Here is a 27773-nt window from a genome sequence, read left to right on the forward strand (position 1 = left end):
TACCTTTCCTTAAGCTTGAAGTGCAATTTAATTTTGAATGGAAATTAAAATATGTCCCAAAAGAAAAGTGGTAGCGACATCCCACAGGGGCTTAACGAACTCGGCTAGAACCATATGCTCAGGATTAACTGAGTCTTAAACTTAGCCCTTGTGGTACCAGGGAGTTAACGGTCAGGTCTCCCATCCCTTTTCTGTGGTCTTGAGGGAACAATACAGTGAGGTCAGGAACACTGGCTGAGATGTGAGTGTTTTCTGGTAATTTGACGTGCATCTCCTGAAAATTCTACCCATCAGTGTGTAAGCACAGCTGACCCTTTTCTCAACTTCATTTCCATTTTCAAATGGGGGGGAAAAATGACTCATACCTCCATGAACTTTTTCTTTTTTTTTGTAGTTTGATATATTTTATTTTGTTAAAATGAAGAATAGTTTTCATCAGAAGTCACCACAAATAATATAAAAAGAAATTTCATATACTGCAAAATGATATATATGGTAGATATTACAGGAAAAGAATGCATTGAACCCCCGAAAACCAAAGAGTATGAATGTTCTTCTGTAAATTGCATGCGTGTGTATGAGACCTTTTTCTTAGTTTGTTGGTTACTCTTTGGTTTTCGGGGGTCCATGAACTTTGAAAATCTAAAAATTATATTTAAAAAACCCAAAAAATGAAACAAAACAAAACAAAAAAACCTTTCCTCACAAGTCAAAACGTGAACCCTGTGAAGAAATTAAGGAGCTCTGCAGTATTTCAACTTAAATTTATATAAATGGAGATAGCGCTAGCAGTGCATCCTCCCTAACACATACCTTTAAACATTTTTGGAACCCCCTTCTGATTTGTAGTGAAATGCATGGAATTCATAATTTATGCTGCTGCTAGACTCCCTAACATTATGTACTCTAGAGAGTTTCTTTAATTTTCCGTTTTTGCCCCTCGCCCAGTGTGATTTTGGATGACTATTCACAAATCACTCCTCTCCAGTGTCTGGTCCACTCCAAACTTTCTAAAATGCTCCCCTTGCTCTGCCTCCCAGTGGTGCCTGTCCCCTCCTCTGGATACCTTGCTCTCCAAACAGAGAGAATGTGGAATGTGGAATGTGGCCCTCAAGGCAAAAAAAAATCCTCTCCTGACTTGTGTCCTAAATAGCTCCGTCCTTCCTAGGAGCTCACAGAGCTGATGGGTTCCTGTCTCCAAGCCCTTCACAGACACTGAAGCATACAACAAATACTGAGCACTGGGGGCACTCAGGATAAACATTAGGCCCCTCCTCGCTTCACTGTTTCCCCTTTCACTGGTGACACTGCGCCTCCATCCTCTGGGGCTGCAGGTTGCAGGTACTGAAAAAACCAAAGGCCTTCACTCAGCAGAGTGCCCGTTCCATGCAGAGCAACTCCTTTCTGTCTGAAGCCTCTTCTTGCTCCCTAAGGGCCTATACAGCCTCCTTTTTCTTTACATTTGTCTGAAATGACTTGCCACGCCCGATCTCTTCAGTTCTTAGCTTAAGTATCCCTGGTCAACAATATTTTCTTGGAAATCCCTGCTGCCACACCACTGTTATCAGCCTCATGGTGCTTATCACAAATTGGCAGGCTGTAGTGCCCAGGAGTGCCTCGTTGCATGCCTGGGAGTGAGGGCGTCTCATCTGATCTGACTCGTCTGTGTTCACAACATAGAGGAGTCAAAGAGAAGATGGGAAGGCAAATAAATCTTATCCTTGAGAAGAGAATGGAAAAATGAAAAAAAAAAAAAAAAAAAAAAGAGAGAGAGAAAAAAATGAAGCTTTTGAAATTAACTTTCTAGACCAGAGGTCAGAAAATTAAAGCTGAGAGTCAAAGAGTAAATATTTTAATAGTTGTGGCCCATGTCAGGTCCACTCAACTCTGCCTTTGTAGTACAGAAGCCCAGACAATACTTAAACAAATGAGACTATGTTCCAGTAAAAAAAAATGAAATGTAACTGTTCTATAATTTTCACATCACGAGATGGATTTTTACTTTGATTTTTCTTCCTAACCATTAAAAAACATAAAAACATTTTAACTTGTGGATGACACAAAAGTGAGCGGCAGGTGGGATTTGGCCTGTGGACCCTGGTGAGCTATACCCAGTTCTATGTAGTTGTTCTTGTTTTTTGAGGTTGGAAACCCTTTCATACAATCATTAAAATTATGTACCTCTCACTATGGAGAAAAAAAGCCTTTCTATCTCCATGTAAAAAATTCTGGAGGGTTTCATGGGCATAGATTAGGAAACTGAGATCCAGACACACTTTCCTCTTTTCGAAGGGTTCTGGTAAAAGAAAAGGAAGGCAAGGGGGCAAGGGAACCCTTTTCCATGGTCAGTGAGGCCATGGTCGCTGGTACTAAGTGTCTTTATCTACTGAAAGCCATAAATTATGACTCGGTTCAGAAATAAGCACCATAAAACAACTTTTCCCCATTTGAAAATACTGAGTAATGGAATTTAGGAAGTCAGCCAGGAAACTCACGTGCATCAACCGTTTTCCCTGCCCATTTCTAGATAAAGGTTAATGACCCTGGATCCTCTACTACCTTTGTCACTCTCCACGACCCACACTGTACTCTGCACCCTGTGATTGCTCAGCAAAGGCAGTTCACCAGTGGAACAAACAGTCATTTTTAACTTATAAACATGCTTCTCTTTAGTTGTAGCCCTGAGCCAAGATCATGCCAGGCTGAGATATCAGGGTCATGAAAAAGATATAAACCAATGGCTCAACTGAACTTTTTACTGAAAGGTTTAAGTCCCCACCTCAAACCAGAAACATTCAACAAGCAGAAATATCAACTATGCTTTGCAAGCAACATGCTGGTTTTATTCTGCAAAGAGTAAGAGGCAAATATTGAGTATATTTTCTCTCTGTAGTGGTTGGGGGAGGGCGGGGGAGGGGCAGCACCTGCAACCAGGCTTTCCTGTGAGCCTGGACTATTTACCCAAGTTAGACACAGTGATTCCACAGCTCTTCTCACTTTTGGAGCTGGATCAGTCTAAGGGGAATATGGCTGATAAATACTAAAGCAATAGAGTAATTTCTGGACATAACAATAAGAGCTTACACCCACATGCTATCGACTCTGTGCCAGGAAACGTTCAAAGGGCTTGATAAAAACCCATGACCACGTGTGAGGTAGGTATCCTTGTAGTTCTTGTTTTGCAAATGAGGAAACAGAAGTGCAGAGAGGTTAAGTTACTTGCCCAAGTTCACCCAAATGGAAGGTGTTAGAGCCAGTTTTCAAATCAAGTGGCTGGCTTCAGTTTTCCTGTTCATGCTGACTCCCACTGCAGAAGCTCTACCTGTTGCTTGGGGAAACTACCAGTTAACCTCACCTAGCTGCTTCATTTCAGCATAAAATTCCTCACACAATGAAATTTATTTAATTTTTCCTAGAGAGTTGGGCATAGACTAAATTTTATAAAGCAAGTCATATTTGTATTCACTGAGAGAGACTTGATTTTGAACATCACACTACAGGAACACTCCTTGTAGAGTGACTGTCCTAGCACAATGCCTGGCAAAGTGTTGGCATTTAATAAAGCCTTTTGGGTGATTTCATGCCCCTAATTTGTGTAAATGTTTCTTTTAGGAAACATGAAGGCTACTTAAAATAAGGAATGCGTTACTAACTGGAAAGAATATTGGAGGGAAAATTGCTACTAAGAGCAACTGTAAATCGTGGAGTGATTAATTCAGTGAGTCACCAGAGGAAGCAGGCGTACTGCCAGTGCTGGCCTCGGGCTCCATGCCACCCTCTGCTCTGATAAGGATGCCAACCCTCTTGGGTCTGCTGACAAATCACTGAGAAGAGGAATGGGTGGGGCGATTTGGAGCCGATCTTAGGGATGCAGCCTTGGTAACACACAAGCCCTCATTTGCCTCCTTTCTTGCAGGTGTTCCTAGTTTTACAGGGAAAATCAGTCCAGCTTACTTATTCCTCATGTGACAATCTCAGGATCTGATGACCCTGCTTTATAGGCCAAAGGTCATCCACTGTTCAGAGGCAAGAGAGCAAGTCTTTATCTACTATATCTCCTAGGCTCAGAGAGAACAGGGGTGGGGTATGTCATCATCTGGGTTAGGTGGGCCTCCAAAGCCATTTAACAGACGTTGGGTGGGGTTGCCTCAGTAGAATACACCCTCCTCAAGTCACAGAATTTGCAGATGTTTGGGAGGAGGTACAAAAGAGGGATTACTAGGCAAGGTCATTTTGAAGGCTGTCTTCCGAGCTGACTATTAGAATTTCTATTCTCTATAAACAAAGTCACCAGGAAAACCTACCTTATCCACCCATTCATGCATTCATCCATCCATCCATCCACCCATCAAATAATTGTTCTGTACATATGGAATGGGCACTAGCTTTGTCCCAAGTACCCTGCTAGGCACTGGAAATCCTACTGTAAAATTGGTTCCTACCCCATTACACTTGACTTAATTCAGTTGGCAATGTAAGTACTGCTCTAAATAAAATAGAATTCTGTTTTTGTTTTTCCTATAGTTTTTTATTTGTTCTAATTAGTTAGGCATGACAGTGAATGCATTTTGATGCATTGTACGCAAATGGAGCACAACTTCTCCTTCCTCTGCCTGAACATGGTACAGTCACACCTGTAGTGTAATCATGCATGTATATAAGGTAATAATGACTGTCTAATTCCACCATTCTTTCCATCCCCCCCTTCCCTCCCTTCCCTTCACTCCCCTCTGAGAAAAATTGGAAGCACTCCCTCTAAAATCTGGAACAAGACAAGGATGCCCCCTTTCAACACTTCTATTCAACATCGTCCTTGAAACTCTAGACAGAGCAATTAGACAGAAGAAATTAAAGAGATACTAATAGGAAAAGAACTCAAACAATCACTATTTGCTGATGACATGAGTCTATATTTAGAAGATCCAAAAAATTTCACCAGAAGACTTCTAGAACTAATAAATGAATTCAGCAAAGTAGCAGGATATAAAATCAACACCATAAATCAAAAGCATTCCTATACAACAGTAATTAATCTACTGAAAGAAAAATTAGGGAAACTGTCCTATTCATAATAGCCTCAAAAAATAAAGTACTTGGGAATCAATCTAACAAAAGAGGTGAAAGACCTCTACAATGAAAACTACAGAACACTAAAGAAAGAAATTAAAGAAGATCTTAGAAGATAGAAAGATCTCCCATGCTCCTGGATAGGCAGAATTAATATTGTCAAAATGGCCATACTGCCCAAAGCATTAAACTGATTTAAAGCAATTCATATTAAAATGCCAATGGCATTATTCATAGAAATAGAAAAAGCAAACATGAAATTCATTTAGAAAACTAAGAGAACCAGAATAGCCAAAGCAATCCTTAGCAAGAAAAGTGAAGCAAGAGGTATCACAGTACCAAACCTTAAACTATATTATCATAGAATAAAAAGTAGGCCCAAATCTTCACTATGTTGGCTTGGGAACTGACTTCCTTAACAAGACTCCTAAAGTTCATGAAATAAACTCAAGAACAATAAATGGGATGGATTCAAACTAAAAAGTTTCTTCTTAGCAAAAGAAACAACCAATAACATGAAGAAAGAGTCTACAGAATAGGAGAAAATCTTTGCCACATCACCTCAGGTAGAGCACAAATCTCCAGAATATATAAAGAACTCAAAAAAGTTAACACCAAAAAAATAAATATATGGGCTAGGGAACCGAACAGACACTTCATGGAAGAAGAAATACAACTGATCAACAAACATATGAAAAAATGTTCAACATCTCTAGCAATTAGAGAAATGCAAGTCAAAACTATTCTAAGATTTCATCTCACTCCAATTAGAATGGCAATTATCAAGAATACAAGCAACAATAAGTGTTGGTGAGGATGTGGGGAAAAAGGTACACTCATACATTGCTGGTGGGACTGCAAATTGGTGCAACCAGTATGGAAAGAAGCACGGAGATTCCTCAGAAAACTTGGAATGGAACCACCATTTGACCCAGTTATCCCACTCCTTAGTTTATACTTAAAGGACTTAAAATCAGCATAGTACAGTGAAACAGCCACATCAATGTTTATAGCAGCTCAATTCACAATAGCTAACTGTGGAACCAACCTAGATGCCCTTCAGCAGATGAATGGATAAAGAAAATGTGGTACATATACACAATAGAATATTACTCAGCTTTATGGAGGAATGAAATTATGGCATTGACTGGTAAGTGGGTAGAACTGGGGGCTATGATGCTAAATAAAATAAGCCAAACCCAAAAAACCAAAAGCTGAATGTTTTCTTTGATAAGCAGATGCTGATTCATAATGGAGGATGGAGGTGGGGAAGAATGAACATAGGAGTTTCGTACTATTTCATCATATGCTTTTTTCTCTTAAATATTTTGAGTTCTAAAAACTCCCAATACAAGTAGTCCTTGCACATTAGCAACTTAACTAATCTAATCAACCTTAGTACTAAACCAATGAGGGTAGCAAGGAAGCTTGCCAGTGTTCTTGGAAGAGTGACCTGATGCCCTTCTCACTTGCTATCGGAGAAGTAATGCTTCCACCCATTTCTACCCACTTCTGCTAGTTTCTAACAAAACTACAAACCAGCCTCATTCTCCCACAGGAGTTCACTTGTTGGAAGCTCTTTTGACAAAGAGACATGGACAAGAAACTGAAGAACAAGGATAGAGGAAGGTAGGAAGATGCTGGTCATAATAAGGCCACCCATTCCTGGAACTAGTGAATCACAGGTAGCACAGCTGAGAGTGCCAGGCAGTTCACTAGGTGGCATAACCTGCATGGATTCATGGATTCCCTGGATCCTGCTGGATCTTTCTCTGCATGAGGCCAGAAAGCAGTGCCTACTAGAACATTTTCCCCAGAGAGGTCCTAGAGCCTAGTTTTTAAAAAGCTGCAAGCTCACCAGTGTTAATAGATACCAGAGCTATATTTTAAATTCCCTATACAACACTTTCCTGTAGCATTTGACAAAGCAATTTTTTTTTGGTAAGATACAGTGCACATAAAACATTGATGGTGAATGAAACAGCCCCATCATGAGTCTAGCGTAAAGAACTACAAAGCAGAAAGAAAGATTAATTCACTGAGGGCAATAAATAAGTTCTTAAGTTTCCTGAGCTCAGCACTTCACAACTGTGCATTGGAAAGTGATTTGTAAGTGGGATCAATTTTGTCTCTTCATCTGTGAAATGGCTATAAAATGACAATGTACGGTGTTCAAGGGCAGAACATGGAGCTCAGTCCAGCTTACAAGTGCTCAACATATTCTAACTCCACTATTTAGCTATTTTATCCTGGGAAAGCACAGACCTATGTCTTATTCCCATTTCCCACAAAAATTTGCTGTGAGATTTGAACAAATGACTTTGCCTGTCTGAGCCTCAGCTTTCTCACAGTGGACTGATTGTATTCTAGGTCTCCTCCAGATTCACCTACTTCATCTCTTGGGACTCTGAGAAGAGGGAGGGGGCAAGGTTAGCCTCACAAAGCACCAGTGGCAATTGTCCATTTGGTTTTTGCACATTTCTGCATATATCTTACTGGAGCAAAGTTTTCTGAGTCCTTAAATAAGAGTTTACGAACTACCGATGATATATACACCGCCTTCTGTGGCTCATTCTCTTTGCAAGCAGACTTTGGTTGTAAATCAAGAAGTTATACCATGCATTGCTGGGCTTTTCCAAGATTCCTACGGGCTATTAGTTCCACTCTGGTGCCCTTCCTCTTCTCTGTGCCCTGCTCCATCTGTGTATTCTTCAGGACGTTTTCCTTGAAATCTGGGGTCATGGAAAACCGTTCTCCCTTCCTCAAAATGCCACCAGTCTGTGTTTATGTCACTTCAATCTTGCAGAAATTTATCTGAATGTTTTACATCATGTCCCCAATTATAAGAGCTAGCAGGATACAGACTTTTACAGCACATGCTTGGGAGTGTATAGCAGGACACAGACTTTTACAGCACATGCTTAGTCTTCAACCAATGTTGAAGAGGTCCCTGGATGGGACCAGTAGATTTTAGAACTGTTGAGTAAAATTTTACACCTTTGAACAAAGTCATGGGAAAAAATGTGTTTAATTTACTGACAATTAAGTCCCCTCTTGAATAAAGAAGTGTATGCAGATATTTCTAACCAGGCTAAAGACCACTAATGAGAGTGCAGAACAATAACATGTCTGACAGTTAATGCAACCCCAGAGAAATCACGGGCTTCCCTATTGCTCCGCTAACACCTTCAGGAATCTGAGGGCGCCATCTGTATTCATTGAGGGGTGTATGTAATATCTCTTTCTTTTCAGTCAGAAAGGCAGGTTTGAATGCACACTGCTACTTGGCCATTTTTCTTAACCTCTGGGCTTCACTTTCTTATTTGGAAAATAGGCATGCAATAATAATAATTGAAAGGAGAGAGTTACTTTAAAGTGTAAAAAAGTATACACGTGATAAAGTCCTATGTCTGGCACATAGTAAATATTCAATATATCCTAGTTCATATTTAAAAACAATAACAAAACCAACATACATAATGGAAGTGGAAATGAAAAAGAACTACTTGATAGACACAAATTTCACCCAGCATTGTTTCTTTACAGGAAAACAAATGTCTCTGCAGATGCTTAATGGCAGTATTCCAAAGCTGCAGGGCGACTGAAGCAATGATATCTTGGGGCACATGAGGGTCATGGGGTTCTTAAATTGAATCCAGTTTCTCTGAACCGCTCCAGGTCTTGCCTTGGCCTATGAGTTCTGAGCAGTCCTTATCTCCTATCACGCTGCTCACTAAGGGGGCTCCAGTCACTCTGGCTTCCCTGCAGGTCCTCTGAGGCCCCATCATGTTCCTCTTGCAGGGCCTTTGTGCTTCTTCCTCTGTCCAACCCTGCATACCCAGGTGTCCATGTGAACTGATCCCTCCCTTTCTTCAATCACTTCTCACTGCTCACCTTATCAGAGGGGTCTTCCCAAACCTCCCCTCACCAACCACATTGCCTTTGCCATGCCTTGGTTTTCCTCAAAATATTGATCACCATCTGGCATTTTATTGCTATTTGCCTCTTCTAATTTGAGTGTGGGCTGCAGGATACCCATTACTCCTATTGCCCTGTTCACTGTGCATGTCTACCACTAGAACTGGGCCTAGCCTGAAGGCATGAAGTAGGGCTTCAACAGAGTCCTGAATGAAAGAGTGAATGAGTGCCAGTCTGCTGACACACAGCGATGCTGCAACTAATTCTGCCATTCATTTTTGAAATGTTCTCCAAGGAAATGTGGAACTGCCCATAGCCCAAGCATGGAGGGAAAGAGCCTTACCCTGTTGACACAGAAGCAGGAGCAGTGATTTGCATAGAAGTTGCATTGGTGGTTGAGTTGAGAGAGTTTATATTTACAACAAAGAACTTTACAGTTGGATTCACGGCTCCTGCCTGGGAATAAAACAATCACAGAATTGGTATATATACATGTGCATGTGTGGTGCGCACACACACACACACACACACACACACACACACATGCACACACACACATACACACACACACACACACACAGTCATTACATAACTTAAAACTGCACAAAAATGTCAGGGCTTTATGGCCATAAAACTATAACAAAGGACACTTAAAGAAATTTAATATTAATAAAACAAACATAAGGGAAAGTTGGGAGATAGAATGTTTTCATGTTTAGGCAGAATCATATTACACACTTGTATGTATATATATGTAAAACCTGAAGGTTCAAAACACTGCCATTTAAATAATGAACATTTATATATTCATCATTTATGTACTTCATGCAAGCAAGAATAGATCTCTTAAAATCAATTCAATCATTTGCAAATATACTCTGACTCCCTAGGACAAAATGTCTTTGGTGGTCACCATGAAAGCACCTTACGTTCTGCCAGAGACACAGTCCATCCAGTAAAATCAGTACCTGAGCCAATGATGCTAATTAGGCAGCCATCATTTCACTTCACATTCAGGTTCACCATGCTAGAGCGTTGTAGTCAATATTATGACAGAAGCTTAGAAATTCTTTTTAAGTATACACATATACACATAGATCTTCTATTGACAGATTAGTTAGAAATAATATGATTTTTTAGTGAGAGCATTTTATGGTGGGTTTTTTTTTTTTTTTTTTTTTTTTTTTTTGCCAGTTTTGCTCATCAAAAAATAACATTGCACTGAAAACACATCTCCATATTTAGTCTCGGATCTTTTTTCCTCTTAACTTCCTCTCCCTTCCTAAAATGGCAGCTTCTCATAAAGCAAATTAAGTGAGTTGGTAAAAATAAAAATCTCTTTTTCCAAATTGCTTGCTGAAAAATCACTGTATTAGATTTTCTTGTAGATGACACTGTGACCATTATTATGATGATACTAATGAAGAATCCCTGGCTTCCTTCTAGCCACCCCCCTCTCTGGTTTGTACTGTTTAACCAAGCTCTCAATTTTAATAAACACGCATCCTGGATGGAGAACAGTCTTGAAAACCAAGATGTGACACTATTATTAAAAATGTAGGATGTGAAAAACTTACATTAGTGCCAAATCTATAATAGAATCACTAAAACTAGTCATGTACTGTAGCCCGTTAATTAGTAATACAATCTGATATATAACCAAGCTTTTCAACTTCATCTCGGGCACATTCCAACTTCTACAAATGAGATGAGCTTCTGATTCAATTACAGCCTCTCTTTTCCTTCATTCAAACATTTTCATCCCCCTACCTCTCTCAAAAGCATTTTCACCATCTTTTTCTGCTTGTCATTTCTCAAAGTTTTTGGAGAAATTACAAAACCTTAAATCACACTCTTTCCTGGGATAATAAAAATACTTTAAAATTGCCAGATGCTGTTGACTACAGCAAGAGTAATCACAGCAAGCTGTTGAAGAGAGACTGACAATATTTTCATTAGCAGGAAAGGATTAAATGCAACCATTCTCTTCCCATCAAATCACAGAACCACTGAACGAACAGGAGCACAGACCTTTGGATATGGAATCTGCACAGTCTTCGGGTACTGCAACGACTCATCAAAGTAGAAGGAGTATTTAATAAGTGGGACTTCTGTGTCGTTAAATTGGGCATATGCTAAAAAAGTACTGTTTGGAGACCACCACAGAGCGGAGTAGGAACTGAAGATTTCCTCTGAAAAAAGACATAAATTGTTCTGTTACAAGAAGTAGCTGATAAATTGGCTTTGGCATTCAAAATATTGTTCTCATTAGCTTTAGTAATTACAGTAGAGTTCAACTAATGAACCACTTTGCTTTTGCTGGGCTTCCAAAATCAGAGTAATACAAATGAATGAAAATAAAATCTTTGAGGATATATCTGGATTGTAAAAATAAGTAACCCATTGGACCATTTTAGAATATTTTAGCATGCAATATTTAATATAAGCTCTACATTTTTTCTTTATCTTGTAATCCTCTAAATTTATGCCTCAAAACATACTAAAAGTAAATTTCACACAGGAGGCTGATTTTCCTTTCTAATTTTCAAACAGTCAACATGCCAGCATACTCTCCCCAACTGGGCTGAGTTTGTACTGAGCCCGCAGGGTACTGGTGGGTGGTGTGTAGCTCCAGGCTATCAAACCAATATGGTGCCCAGAGCTTACTACTCTTGGCACAAACAAGGTGTGGGAAGGATGGATTTAGAATGGCAAGAGCTCGATGAGACCCCTACTGAGAAGCATCTCCTTTGCTCATCTTAGAAACTGAAGACTCCCTTGGTTTCACACCTTCCTTTGGTATACATGCTGGTGGGTGAGGGAAAAAGGTCATAAGGGAAGAAAATGAAAGAAAGATCTTGCTTTGCAGTACATTGTTGGGTTTGTTCTTAGTATCTGACAGAGGCAGCTCCTCCCTGTAGGTATTATGAGGTTGACTCATGGGCCATTCACTCTCTGGCTTTTAAAAATGTCTAACCCTCTTTCACCAACTGGAAATGGAGGGTTCAGGCAACTGAGTGGAGACTCCTACTTAATTCATGAGTCTTATGTGATGATATGAATATAGACATAAGAGCAAAAGCATAGAAACTAGAATGTATGATTAGGAAATTATGTATCCCAATCACCTGTCTGATGACTATGGCAAGACATCTTTACAAGTTGCTTAAAAATGCATTTTCAATAATAACAATAGCAGCTGTAGCAGTATAAGTTGAACAATAAAGTGTAACAATTATCATGATGATCTGCTGAAATTTGGTGACTGTTATCTATATGTGAGGCATTGGTAACAATTTGGCACTAATTATGCCAGTTAATACAAAAACCCACTGTACAGATGAACACAATGAGGTAGGCTAACTGAGAGTAGGAAAATTGCTTAGGGTCACAAAGCTAATAATTAGTAGCATTAAGAACTAACCAATGTAAGATCTGAGACAAGCTGTGTTTCTCCTTTCTGCCTTCATTTCAGTATTTCTAGTAATAAAACCTACTGTTTGGTAAGGCAGCCTATTCCCTCTCTAACTGCTTCATATCTATGTCATTGAGTTACATTCCTGAAATCATTTATAATTTATAACACACATCTAACTTGTTCTTCACAGAGATTCCCTAGGAGAGTCTATTCATAGTCTATTAAACAAAGAGGAAAACTGAGGCTTCAAGAAATTCAGTAAATTTGCCTAAGACAAGAACTAGAATCCAGGTCTTATGACGAGTCCAAGGTTTCTGCTAAGAACTTCTTCATGTACTGGATTGACATCTCATTTCTCATCTTTTACCTACTGATTCTAGTCTACAATACAACTTCAAATGCATAAAATAAGTACGATTAGTGCAAGGTTTTAGTTTGTAAAATTACTTTTTAATACAGGTACAGATGATGTTTCAACTAGTATTTATTTGGAAGGCAGAATATATTTTTCCACATTGATTTTCCATACTGATAAGGTAATAAGTTACCTCTGTAGACTGAAGAGCCATTTTTAGAAAAAGGCCCACATTGGAGCTGTGATTTTTTTTTATATGTAATGACTCAGTTATAAATACATAAAATTACCTACCTTAGAAAGAATGTTACATATTAGCTATATTAGCTGTGTTCTTAAAGAATCCAGCTTTTCCTGAGGGAGAGCCACAGCTTGGGAAAGAGGCTTTGCCCACTCAATGTTGATAAGCCCTGAGTATCATCTATGTCATGGTATATAACTATTTAAGAACATCTAATAGCTAATATTAGTAAATTTCATTAAAAGTTTTATTCAAACACTTCCTTTGGGCAATGGAAATTTATCTCTCTGTCAATAGTATTTGTGGTTGTTCTTATAATGTCATCCTTTAATCAAACTTAACTTGGACAGGGTAAGCATCAAAATTAAATCGTGAACTCAAACTATATTTTTAGCCATGAAGAGAATAAATAATAGGATGAAATAAGGATGAGTCTTCCTAATAAGTATGAGGCAACCTCGTGAACAGTTTGGAATGGTCTCAAAATGCCTTTCATCTTGGCAATGGTAGATCTGGAAATGTTTTTCTAATATTTTCTAAGTTTCTCAAATGCTTTCCTAATAGTTTCTAAAACTCTCTTTCCTAAAAACACAATGTTGCTTTTAACATTTAAAAATTTTATTCTTTCACTCATTTTTTCCTAAGCCTTTCTAATTACTTTTTTCTTCTTTAAAATTGAAAAATCACACTTTGTCCAAGTTCAAATGAACACAGACTCTCTATAAAACAGGCTCTTTCTTCCCTGCTTCTTGCCAACCTCCAGACAATATTTTAGCATCTTTTTAAATGTTATGGGGGTATTACTTTTCTTTAGAAACTTCTGGGTTAGGTTGGTCTCAGTAGAGAAACATTTGATATTAATCTGGAGCTTTTGTGTCCCATTAAAGCCAGAAAAGTTACCTACACAGAAAGGCTCTTTGTCGCAGTTAACCAAAGACAAGCAGAGCATTGTGTGACCATTGGGACAGGGCAGTCCTGGTTACTGTGAAGACATTGTTGGTCCATGAGCTACCTGGTGTTGTGAGTTCTAAATTGGATTAGTGACATTTTAAAAAATGCAGTTGATTTTGAATCTCATCAAATATTCTCACTTTAAAAGAAATGTTTAAGTATTTTTAAAAGCTTCTACATTTTCTGATTTGAGAGAGCTTTAGTCCCTACCTTCATAAACCCAGTCAGTTATTCCATTATATATTATGTCTTCTTTTCCAGTCCATGTGATCCTTTGACTTGGTAAATTTGGTTCAATTTTAACGTAAATATCACTGTTCCAAACGTATGCCTGAAAAATGGAAAAATGTATTGGCTATCAATAATATCATGCTATATTTTATCCTGGAATCTTAAAAACACTGATCTGTGAAAGTCTAATGATACCATCATTAGAGTCAATTTGAGCAACAAGAGTCATTTACTCCCTCCTTCCCATACTTAAATGACTACAATCTCCCAATAACACTAAACACATTCTTAATGTATTAAAAATGAGAAGTTTACAACTACTGTGATTTGGATGCTTAAGTATATGCAGAAAACTAGCAGACTGGACCTCTTTTACAGGATGATATGAGCTTGTGGGTTTCTCTCTTGGGTGGGAGCTGAGGGAGTGCAGCTGCATGCTTGGAGAGGGATTTCATCTGCATTATTTAAATTCCTTTGGAATTCTGACACTCTCCTAGCACCGTAGAATATGGAGATATCTACAGTAACCCAGAAGCTCACCAAACTAGCAGAATGCAGGTGTGACTCAATATCTAAGTAAAACAGACAATTAGAACTTCAGTTTAAAGAGCATTTTCCCAGTAAATAAACAATTCTCTAATAGAAGTTTGGAAACTTTCAGGAATTGTATTTATTATGTCAGATTAATAAAATACTGTCTTGGGTAATTACACTATATTTTATAGTGAATTATTGGCTTCCTAAAGTGTCTGCCTTATATCAGGGTTAGTAACTTCTACATATGAAATGTTGGAGTTGATATTTTCCTGATGACAGGAAAGATTCACTAACCAATTTATGACCTTCCTGTGACCATGTAATATACTGTGTATTGTTTGGAATTCTCTCTTCTGTAATCAGCTGCCTGGAAAAAAAGATAAAAGGAAACATTGCCAAAAGGATAACTCACAGTGGGATTTCCTTTTTGAAAAACAAAGTACACTAAAAAAGTCTCATAGATTTTATGGGGAAATTTCACTGACCTTTTACTTAAGTCATAAATGTCATATGAAGCTGTGTAGGAATGCCTCCATTGCTAGAAAGAAAACAAACATTTCAGGCTTGTGTGATTCTTAGTAGTTTGGTCACTTACCACGAGAGCTTAAGAGGACAGGTACAATAAGATGTGATTGTATAACCCTCAAATTTCATTTTATATTATAATTCTCTATTTAGATTCCTAGAATTTTAGAATTTTAAAGTATACTGTAGCCATCTGTTACAAACTTCTCTGAACTTCACCTATAACTTTTCTCTGGCATCATCTCCTCCAAGAAGCCTTCCCAGCAACCCAGTGAGCCAAAGGGTCAAAGTGATAAAAAGAAATGAGCTATCAATTGTTGCACAACACTACCCCTAGCATTTGGCATAGCATATAAGGTGCCTATCTAGGAAAATGTAAATTGTCACTTTTCACCCATCACACTTGCAAAATATTTAAAAGACATGATTCTCTTGGTGAAAACATGGAAAAAAATGTTTACTTTTGTACATTGATGGTAAAAATGCCAAGTGCTAAAGATTTTTTGAAACCTACTTGGTAATATGTATTAAAATTAAATACATATATCATCAATTTTTAAACAACCATCTCCAGAGACTGAAAATGAAAATCAAACTAAACCTAAAGTAGCTAGAAGAAAAGAAATAAATTTAAGAGCAATGACCAGATAGAGAACCCATAATAAAGTCAAAAATTGATTCTATAAGACTAGTAAAATTGTTAACACCATGAAAGTGAGAAGGAAAGAAAATACAACTGTCCAATATCAGAAACAAAAAATGGGACATCACAAAAGATTCTACAGGCATCAAAAGATTACGAGAGTATTATGAACATTTTTGCCAATAAATTATAAAAAGCACAAAAAACAAAAAGTTCCTTCAAAAAAAAACCTTAATAATAGTGAGAAAAAAGTATGAAATCTTACATTTTATGAACAAATTTAATTCATAAATAAAAGCTTTAACATAAAACACTAAGTCCAAATAACTATCAGTGAACTCCCTGTTATTTATCCAAATGAATGAAAATGTTTGCCCATACAAAAACCCTTCACACAAATGTTTACAGCAGGTTTATTCGAAATTGACAAATCTTCGAACCAAGAAAGCCTTCAACAATAGGTGAAAGGATAAACAGACTGTAGTAAACTCATACAATGGGATACTATGATAGAAAGAAACAAGCTATCAAGTCACAAAAAAAGACTGGGAGAATCTTAAATGTATATTGCTGCATGAAATGGCCAATACAAAAGATTATACACTGTATTAACCATATGACTTTCTGGAAAAGACCAAAGGACGAAACCAGTTAAAAAAAAAAAAAAAAAAAAAACCAGCGGTTGCTTGGGATAAAGGGGATAAAGAGGGACATACAGGTTGAAGACAGGGGACTTTCTGGCACAGTGAAACTGCTCTTTATGATACTACAGTGGTGGATCACATTATACATTTTCCCAAATCCACAGACTATACCCTAACGTAAACTATTCACTTGAGTTAATAATAATGTATTGATATTGACTGTTCAGGTGTTAAGTAATGTACCCCAAGTAATGAAGATGTCAATTGTAGGGAAAAACTGGGGAAGAAGGGATGAGGAACATCTAGGAATTTTCTGCTTAATTTCAGGAAACCTAAAGCTGCTCTAAAAATATAAAGCCTATTAATTTCTTTAGAAAATAAATTAGAGCTATGACTTGGAAGGAATTTCACATGGTAGCATTAAGAAATGAAACTTAAAGAAAAATATGAAAATAGAATTCCATTTTTATAAATTAAGCAATAACTAAAAAGAATCCCCATATACTTTCTCAGAGTTATATAAACAAGGAAAAATATATAAAATATGATGACACATACACTAACTCTGGGGAGCCAAACAAAAAAGGGGGAAATGACTGAGACATATGAGGATAAAGAGTCTGTATATGATGACATCTTTGCATTCATAAAAATTACAATCTTTACTTGTATAATAAACAATAAATATATTTTAAAAGAAATTCCTTGTCCAATATGTTTGTATCCCCGACCATATTCTTAATATGAAAATTGGGTCTTATTCATCTTTACTTACCTTGAGTCTAGTGTAAGTTATGTAGCGGGTACAAAAGAAATAAATGAAATTACAATAAAGTTCAAACTGTATCACTGAGGATGAGATAGATGAAATGAGCAGCTGAAGGACACCCAGCTACATGATAGCAGAGCTGAGACACAAGATAAGGGCTCCAAACCATAACTACTAATCATTTCTCCTCCTTTTATGTTCTCAAGTCAACGAGTATTTATCAAATTGCCACTTCCCGTAGGTCACACAGTTTTTTTCCCTGAATCCTGGCTTATTCTGACACACCCCATACTTGTTTCTGGGCAACCTTGAGCATAATACTTGCTAAAGCCAAAAGATGTGGTATCTGCTAGAAATATTAAGAGCTGAGTTTGTTTTGGAATGACAAAACCATCATGGGTATAAAAGGGTATGAAAGGAAACCCAAAATGTTTAGTATGTTTACTTCTTTTCTTAAACAAACTCATCAGTCTATTTAGCCTGTGAAGACAGAAAGCTATCATCTACCAGTCATTTCTCTCCTTGAGTAGCTCCTAGTTCAATGGGGGGCCGTATAGGCAAGTAAACTATAACCACTGGATCACAGTGTGATGTGCCAAGAGGTATAATGAAGTTGAGTGAGGAGAAGCAGGAATCATAAATCAGGCCTCAACAGGGGAGAGAGGCTTATAAAGGGAAGGGAGGAAGGAAATGGGCAGTACTGGGGATAAAAATGGAGAAAACTATGGTATGTACATCTATGAATATGTCAAACGAAACCCCCACTATTATGTATAACTATAATGCACTAAATTTGTATGTTATTTTTAATACAGACAACTGTTATTCAGTGGTTCTCAATTCTGGCTGCCCATTAGAATAATGTATAACATTAAATAAAATTTTGATGCCAGATTTACCCTAGAGACTGCAATTTATTGACCTTGGTATTGAAACTGGACTATGAGAATTTTTAAAAAGTTCTTCAAGTAAATTTATCTTATGGGTAGCAATAAGAAGCACTGAATCACACAAATGAATCTATTAATTGAAAATAGAAATGTTTTAGGATTCTGATTTGCTTACAGTTGATGGGTTTAGCAGAATATAATCAGAGAGTCTTCATATCCAGGAAACAGAGCTCAGCACTGTGGAAGCAGGGTAAATATTATGATTGAGAGTCTCCATCCTGAGATGGTAAATGGAGTATTGGATGCTTTGCTTGGCCTGAGTACAGCAGTGTTGGTGTGTGAGATAAGGCCATTTGATATTATTTATCCCAGAGAGAAAAAGTCAAGGATAGGAATTCCCAGCTTTGTATTTCATTTTCAATACAGAGTATCTCTACAGGTTTTCAATCTTTCCTACTTGTCTTCAAAATTCCTCTCTTCGACAACTGTTGTCAACTCCATGAGTAACCAAAAAGCTGCAAAGTTACAATTGATTTTTTTTATGCTAAACATAAAGAGGATGTATGATCAAGTACTGGCTTTTCCTGAGCGTCTGAGAATTCCACATTGCGTCGGTGACTAGAGGAGGCTCAGTGCTCTTGGTGACAAAGCAGAGGCTCTCTTTCTTAGAATGGTTGTGTATGGAGGGATATGAAGGTTGGGAGGAGGTCTGGGGCATCTTAGGGTCTCTTCTGGAGGATGGGTGGTTTAACTTTTCCAAGCAAATATTTACTGAAGGTCTTACTACATGTAAAGCTAAGACGAAGGATGTAAGGAGTCAAAGCACCTGATGTACAAGTCAGACATGTACACTTACCTTAAAATTATACAATAAATGCCTTTTACAATTTTATTAACTTATGTTATTGGTTCTATAATACAATACTAATTACACTTCTTAGTATTTGAAAGCACTAAAAATAAATTTCCTTTGAAACATTAGTTGGACTTGTCTTTTATGAGAACAATTTTTTGATGTTGAACTAATGAGTTTTTAGTGACTATTATATTACTTAGGTGTCCATCTTAAAATGCTGCATACACTTGAAATTAGTTACAAAATAACATATTCATACATTTCTTTAAATGTCACAGAAAGCATTTCTTTTACCTTCACATAGTTGTATTCTAAGAGAATGAACAGCCCATCAGGAGATACTGAATAATCACTAATGGAATGTGGAAAGTCTTCCTGTCAATCAAGTAGAAGAAAGAAAAGTTGGACAACGTAACTGCCATCATTGAGCACTTACCACATAGAGGGCACTGTTCTAGACATATGGTTTGTGGCTTGGGAGCATCCAGGAGAGATGGCACTGTAACCCACACAGATGACCATGACATGAGGTGATCAGTGTTAGAAAGCTGGGGGTGGGGGTGACGGTGGACAAGGATTAATTCTAACCAATGAAGGATGGCTGTGAGGGTGGGGATTAGGAGCAGAGAGAGAAATTCCTCCACAGGAAGGGCAGCATGAGCAAAAATCAAGGTGTGGGAAAGATCACACAGGTTTGGGGGATATTTAAGGGTTATGGGTGACCCGAATATAGTATGGATACGTAAACACAGTGTAAGGGCATCAAACTAGGAAGAGCTGGACTGAAATATAAGACATGGAACTATGACCTGCTTTTGTGTTTGAAAGTGATAGCATCTTATCTATTTTTTTTTTTTTTTTTTTTTAACAAAGATAATCATGACCCAGTGTCTGTCACTTAGATGTGCAGGGGGTTGTGTCAGGCTAGATTTGGGCAGTGCTAAGTGATCTGGTCTCCAGAATAGATATGCACAAGTCAGAGCAATCACTACCACAAGATTAATTGAGGGTTTGAATTAAGACTATCAAGTGGAAACAGAAATCTGTGAACTACTTGACAGGGAATTGATAGGGTTTGTTGAGTAGCTAATTATAGGGCATGACAGGAGAGTCAGAGAGGAATGTGATGTTTCTAGTTTAAGTGACTGGGAGGAGAATTAAGACAGGGAACTTGGCAAGAGAAATAAGATGCTTTCAGCTTGCTCAGACAGTGAAGGGGAGATAACTAGTTAAGACTGGGATGCTGAATTTAAAAGATCTGCAGGTCATCCACAGGCAGGAGTTGGCAGGTTATCAGAAATTGAAGTTTGGATCCTGGGAAGAGGTCAGTGTCAAAAGCTAGAAAGGAGAGCACAGGATCTGTGGAAGTGCATGGAATTCACCAAAGACAGATACAATGAGGAAAGAGGTCAGCAAGTGAAGACAGAGCTGAAAGGAGCACTTACATGTAAAAATATGAGCAGAGAAGGAATCATCAAAGTAGACTAAAAAGTAGTGAAGGCAGGGAGCATTTGAAGGAGAGAAAGATCCACTGTATTATATGCTGCAGAGAATACAAGGCAATGAGAAAGGAGAGTATTCATGGAAAAGAAGATAGAATTCATGAAAAAAAAAAATCCCTAGAATTTCATGCATGATTTAATTAGGTGGTGAAACATACAAATGTACTGTTCTCCAAGAAAGTGGAGTTGTTTCCATTTTCAGCATTGAATAGCAAGATATTATTTTCGTGTTTGTAGAGATATTCATGATCTAAAGAGAGAAAAGAGTCACATTAGTATTTCAAGTTGCCATTAAACATTTGCATCAGCTAAAAATTATGCAATAAATTTTAAGATTTCAGTTTACACAAGTACTAAATAAACATTTCTAGATTGGAAAAACATGAAAGGTGAATACTACACTAGTACTTGTTCGATCTTCCATCATAAGTGTCAAGTTTCAATTTGCATTTAACTTTTTATACTCCGTGTTAAGGAAATTCTTTGGTTTCTCTCTGTGTTCTTGCCCTTTGCACCCTAAGTAGAAGGAAAAAAAAAAACTCTCCAGGGAGTTTTTAAAAGCAAGGATTATATCTTTTCAGTGCCATAAAAGCACCCCACAACTCAAGCTAACCAGGATGGACATAAGCAAAAAAGTGCACCACCGTGAAATAAATTCTTACCTGAAAACCACCGCAAGGAGTAGACCTTCACTCGGAAAGTGTTTTTCAAGTAATCAGTTAGTGAGTAAGTTCTGCGACTATCAGCTGCAGCATCATTGGCTGGTTGAAGAAAAAACAAGTCAAATATTCAATACTATAGAATAATCTAAGTTTTGGCTAAAATAAAAAAATGAATCTCTGTAATATGAGAGGAGGAGATATGGTTCCTTCTCTATAAGCACTTAGCACTGCCCAAATCTAGCCTGACACAACCCCCTGCACATCTAAGCACCTGCTCACCAGTAAAGATACACTCGAAAAATGCAAGGCACATTTTGAAATATTTCATACTGGATGAATGTTATCAAAATGTGTTTAGCGACGCATGCCTGTAATTCCAGAGACTTGGTTGGTTGAGGCAGGAAGATTCTAAATTGGAGGCCAGTCCCAGCAATTTAGCAAGACCCTTTCTCAAAATAAAAAATAAAAAGGGCTGGGGATATAGCTCAATGGTAGAGTATCCCTAGGTTCAATCCCCAGTATGGCCAAAAACATTTTTTTAAACTATAAAGCATAATTATGTGTTCACTGTACTGTACTGGTGAGCTTCAACGTGAACATCTAGATCAGCAATGGACAATAGAAATAAAATGTGAGTCACACTTGAAAAATATTTAAGGTAAAATTAATTACAATAGCATATTTTACTTAGGTTAACATATTGAAAATATTATTTCAACATGTAATTAATATTAAATGTTATTAATGAGTTCTTTCACGGTCTTTTTTCATATCCACTCTTTCAAATCTGAGTTTTTGCTCACAGCATGTTTCAATTTGACTAGGTGCATTTCAAGTTCAATACCTGCATATGGACATGTGACTAATAACTACTCTAGTGGACGGCACAGACACATCACACTCTGCTGAGTCCCTGAGGTCCATTTCCAAGCCCTCTTGCCCCTCAGAGACCTTTAAGACATTCTCATCACACCCTTCAGGGATCTTTGTTTCTCACACGGCTTTTCCTTGAACTTGGTGGAATCTGTGTGGTTCTGTGTTCTGCTACTAGGGACCTAAATTCAAAATCTGAAACATTTTTGATATCTCCTTCTCTTTTCCTATCACTTCCATCTCATTGAACCTGCAGATGCTTTCTGAGAAATCTCTTTCCAGTCATCCCTACCATCAGGTTCATTCAACCCAATCCATTTTCTGCACTATCATTGGAGAGATTTTTCTAATATCACTTTCACCCTGATGAAAGCCTTCCATATTTCTCCATTGCCTATAGGAAGACAGAAATGCCTTAGCCTGGCATTGGCAGCCTCCCAGTCCAACATGACTCTCTCTCTCTGCAGGTTCAGGTCTACTTCCTGCAGAAACTCTCAACCTGTCACATGATTTGCCCACTGAACCCAGGAGACCCTCTTCCACTTTCTCACCTCTACTTTTTGTCCCAAGTCAGTCTTCTGGGTTGAATTCCACTGCTTTCTTCCCTCTGACTCCTATCTCTTTCATGAAGATTTCATTTCTGCTTCTTCTGACTTTTTCTCCCAGACTCTTTTGGCTCTTGTCATTTCATGACTTATGTTGACAACCATTTTCCATTCCTGCTTGAGTATTCTATTCAGCTAGGCTACATATTCTTTAAGACAGGGTCTTTTTTAAAAATATTTTTTTGCATCACTTCTCAACACCTAGCACAGTTTGATGCCATAGTGTGCAAGTACACACAAAGGTTTTAGTTGATTAACATGGGATTTTATCGTACAATCATAATTGAAACAATGTGATTTTTCTGCAATCCCAGAGGCTGTCCACTGCTCACAGAGAGTTCAATGTCTTTTCCCAAATGCTTGACTTTTGCCACATATAGCAAACATTCACTCACACAATCAGCCCCATCATAGCACTCCGATATCTCCTCCAGCAGCACCTTCTCTTGTTAATTTTTCACAACTTATGGGAAGGTAATTCTCTAACAGGAAATGTTCTTTCAAAAGGTAGTCTTGAGATTTTATTCCGGTAGACCTTATCTGGTAATAGTTTTGTATCTGCCTATAAAACCTTCCATTTTGATAGATAACTCTGCTACATTTCACTTTACAACATCATTGATTTTGTTTAAACCTAGTTTGTTAAATACATTATGGAAGTTTGAAAGCTAGTAAGATATGCATGCTAGTTAGTAGAAATATAGAAAGTGCATGAAATCAGCACTTGGGCTTGTCAACCTTCAAACAAGAAATAAAGTCTTATGCTACAGAAAATATTTGAAACTCACACGGGGATAGTAACTACAAATCTGAATTTGTTCACTGATGCCCTTAACTGTATGTACCCAGCTCTTTTTTCATACATCCAATAGTTATAAAACAAACACTATCTGGTAACTATTATTGAAAAATACCCTGCTATCAAGACCCATTAGTCTAAAGCAGACAAAAAACACATCCCAAATTAGTATAAATAGAGGTATAGATGGTCATAGACATTCACAAAAAAAAAGTTCTACTTTCGTGTGTTGATATGGATATCTACCTGAACATAAAGAAAAGAGAACAGTGTTTATGTATACTCACATACATATATAAATACTTAACAAAACAGTCCTGTCGACATAGAACAACCATCACTGCTTCTTGACTTTGTAAGAAGGGAATGAACTGAACACCTATAATAGATCACACACGTACTATCTCATTTGAGTACTACCTGCTGTAATTATACTCATCCGTGGTTTTTGAGGGCAACACCCTTACATCTGGAAAAAACTGAGGCAAAAATTCCTGTGACATCTCCCAGTGTCCAGAGGGCTGCTCTTTCCATTCACAAAGCCTTCCTCACTGAGTACTTACCTCTCCTGCACTCCTATGACTTCCCTGGATTTGTTCTTTCACCAGCCCATGGCTTTTGTACACCATCATCTCTACCACAGTTGGCTCCTTTCTGTTCACGATGGTCTCTGTGCATCCATCTGCTGATGTCCCAGCTATGAAGGTTGATGGCATACTCTCGCTAAGGCCAGGGTATCCTGTGAGGCCCACCCCTACTTTGGCTTGAGTCAAGTTCATTCAACTGCCTTACAATAACCCTGCAACCTGGTTTCTCTGTATTAGCTACCTAGTCCCAGAGCAGCATGGCTAAATTGGAGCAAGTAGAACAACAAATGTTCCCTGTTTTTTGCCTTGCCATTTGATAAGCAGGGCACATTGGAAGACAGTTTGGAAACATCTAGATAAGCGAGTTCTGTGAGATGTGAGTGCCAAGTCCAGGTTTTGACCTTTAGCAAGTTCATAGTTTGCTGCCAAGTTACAACCTATTCTGTCAAACTCTTATAGGACATGCTCATGTTTCTTCTTCCTCGTCTACTTGTTCACTGACAGGGCACTGCTGCAGCAACAGATGAAGGTCTTTGGCTGCTTGTGTGGTTTTCCTGGTGCGACCTGGGACATGTCGTTCATGTGACTATCGGTTCAAAGCACTGTGCTAGCCAAGTAAAGCAGTTAATCATATGTTACCCATCATCTCATGCAAAAAATCTTAGATTCAAATCTTCTTTAATTAAAAATTAAAAGAAAAAGGTTATGTTTTATTTATTTGGATAGAGCAACTCTTAGGTTGAACCACAGGGAAAGAACATTTTTATCAGACTTAAAAGGTAACTAACATCATTTAAAGTGGTTAACCTAATAAGAAATTCTCATCAAATGGTGGTATCTTAATAATCCTTGCTTTAGGATCAAAATTACTTCTGAATAAAAGTTCCAGAACAATAAAGTCCAAATAAGAAAATAATGTAGTTTCATGTTTGGACAAAATATTTACTGAATAACTACAGCATATTTTGAATACTCGTATGCCCATTCATAATAAACTATTTTTTTCTTTTTTTATTTATCTTTTAATTTTTTACAGACTGCGTTTTGATTCATTGTACACAAATAGGGTACATCATTTCGTTTATATGGTTGTACATGATGTCGATTCATATCATTTGTGTAATCATACATGTACATAGAGTAATGATGTCTGTCTCATTCCACCATTTTTTATACCCCCCTCATTTCCTTCTACATAGTCTAAAGTTCCCCTATTCTTCTCTCCCTCCCAACCCTCCCACCCTCATTATTAAGAAACTATTTTTAATCTGTCTTAAACTCTGACTTATAATATTTATACTTATAAAATTTTTGGTATAAAATGGCTAATAAAATACTTTTAACAGGAAATATGCTCTTTACAGCTCACACAAGCATAAAGTTGTTCAAAAAAACAGACAAAGGAGGTATCTGGTTATGGAGCTCCTGTGCTCCATATGGTAATCAGTTAACATTTCATATTGATGCTTGTATCTATAATGGATACAAACAAATAACATGGGTGTCACTTCAGAATTTGTGCTATCACAACAGCTTTGACATGGGGACAGAGGCAGAAAAATCCATATAGTAAAAGAAATTGATCAGAAGGATTCTCAGATCCTGTGACCGGATTACCAAGCAACATGTACAAACTACCACTCATCTCCAATGACTCAAAAACTAGAAGGGATTGAGTAGCTGGTGGCTTTGAAATCAGAGAATTCTGGTTCACTTGCCTTAGGGCCTTAGAAAAAATTACTAAAACTTTGCTATAGTTTCAGTGATGATATCTCCTTCAAAATTCATGTTGAAACTTAATCCCCATCATAGTAGTTTAAGAGGTACAAACTTTTGTGGAAATAGTTGAATCCTGAAGGCACTGTCCTCATGAATGAGTTTGTGCTTTTAAAAAGGGTTGGGAAAACTAGCTTAGGTCTTTTTGCCCTTGTACCTTCTACCATGTGAGGAAGCAGCTACAGGGAGATGCCATCAATGGAGTAGGATATTACCAAGTAGGGAACCTGACTTCTCAGACTTCCAAGACTCCAGAACTGTAAGAAATAAATTTCTATTCTTTATAAACTTTCCAGTTTTAGGTATTCTGTTATAGCAGTACAGAAGGACTAAGACAGAAATTGGTACCACAGAAGTGAAGTGCTGCTATAAACACATACCTGATAATGCGGAATGAATTTGGGAACCGGGTAATGAGTAAAGGCTAGGTAATTTTGAATTGCATGCTAGAAAAAGCCTGTATTACTAAGAATGGAGCATTTAGGGAGATTCTGGTGAGGGCTCAAAAGAAGAGGGAAACTGTAGAGATAGCTTCAGTCTTCTTAGAAGTTATTATAAGTGGTCATGATAAAAATGGTGGTAGAAACATGCAGAGTAAAGGTTACTCTGATGAAGGTTTAGGCAGAAAAGATTTTTTTGGACACTGGAGGAAAGGCACCCTGCATATGGTGGTGAAGAAATTGGATGTATTGTGTCTGTGCTCTAGGGCTTTGTAGAAAGTAGAATTTAAGAGCTATGAACTATAATATTTGGTTGAAGAACTCTCTAAGCAAATTGTTAAGCGTAATCCATGGTTTCTTCTAACTGCCTAGAGTAAAATATGAGATGAGAGAAATGACTTACAGACATATTTCATAATCAAAAGGGAAATAAACATTAAGTATTTGGGAAAGTGTCAGTTTGGCTAGGAAAAAAGGCATCTTTGGAAGAATACCAAGGGTGTGGCCAAGCAATTATTTGATAAGGAGGGTAGTATGTACAGAAGGAAGACAGATGCTATTTGTATTGGTCTGTTTTGTGCTGCTATAATAGAATACCACAGACTGGATAATTTGTAAGCAACAGAAGTTTATTTGACTCATGGTTCTGGAAGCTGGAAGTACAAGACCAAGAGGACACTTCTCAGAAGGGCCTTCTTGTTGGGTTATCACATGACAGAGGCATCACATATCAAGAAAGTACACAGTAGAGAAAAAGAGAAGTCACACTCAATTTTATATCAAATCAAATCCTTAAATAAAACATTAATCTTTTCATGAGGGTGGAGTGTTCAACACTGAACAACTTCCCTTAATCCCATCTCTGACACGCCTGCATTGAGATTAAATTTCCAATTCATAAACTCTGGGGGCAGATTCAAACCATAGCATTATTCAATAAGACAATGAAGAATGAACATGAATGCATTTTGAAGATTATTGGTTCTGCCCCTCTCATTACTGACCCAGAGCTCTGGGGGAACAGAACTATATTGAAAGAGGGGTCTTGGGTGACCATGGTACCTCAGTATTCACTGTCCTGCACTGCCTCAAGTTCCCTGTATTGTGATGCTTTGCTCCTCAGTTGCCCTATTTGTGACTTGAACAGACCTAATAATTGCTCAGATGACCACTCTAGAAGGTACAAGCCAGAAACTTTGGTGGCACATAGTACCACCTCAGCAGGCATAGGGTGACTGACCTAGAGTGCATGGCCACTTCCACTTGGATTCCAAAGCATGCCTCACAGAGCCTCGGGGCCCATGCAGAGAACTATCATAGGGGTGAGACCACTACAAAAAGCCCCCACTTGGGCAGTGCTTACTGGAGCTATTGGGATACACCTGCCCAAGTGACTCCAAAACTGTAGATCCACAAATGTACAATGTCAGCCTGGAAGACCACAGGCATAAGACTTCAACCCATGAGAGTTGCAATATGAGCTA

General features: G+C 37.8%; 1 protein-coding gene across 1 annotated transcript in view; it reads right to left on the minus strand.

Annotated features, from left to right (window-relative positions):
• Window positions 1–24202, minus strand: part of DPP4 (dipeptidyl peptidase 4) — a gene marked incomplete at its 5' end in the record, with an annotated part of 56680 nt that extends 32478 nt beyond the window's left edge. The window contains 10 exons of the mRNA XM_079130374.1: window positions 9329–9441; window positions 11017–11177; window positions 14161–14281; window positions 15013–15085; window positions 15204–15256; window positions 19340–19420; window positions 20706–20797; window positions 21210–21308; window positions 22183–22264; window positions 24050–24202. Of these exons, the coding sequence (XP_078986500.1) occupies window positions 9329–9441; window positions 11017–11177; window positions 14161–14281; window positions 15013–15085; window positions 15204–15256; window positions 19340–19420; window positions 20706–20797; window positions 21210–21308; window positions 22183–22264; window positions 24050–24202 (1028 nt within the window). The remainder of the gene's footprint in view (window positions 1–9328; window positions 9442–11016; window positions 11178–14160; window positions 14282–15012; window positions 15086–15203; window positions 15257–19339; window positions 19421–20705; window positions 20798–21209; window positions 21309–22182; window positions 22265–24049) is intronic.
• Window positions 24203–27773: the final 3571 nt, after the last annotated feature.

Source organism: Sciurus vulgaris, assembly GCF_902686455.1.
Source record: "Sciurus vulgaris genome assembly, chromosome: 3".
Lineage (NCBI taxonomy): Eukaryota > Metazoa > Chordata > Mammalia > Rodentia > Sciuridae > Sciurus > Sciurus vulgaris.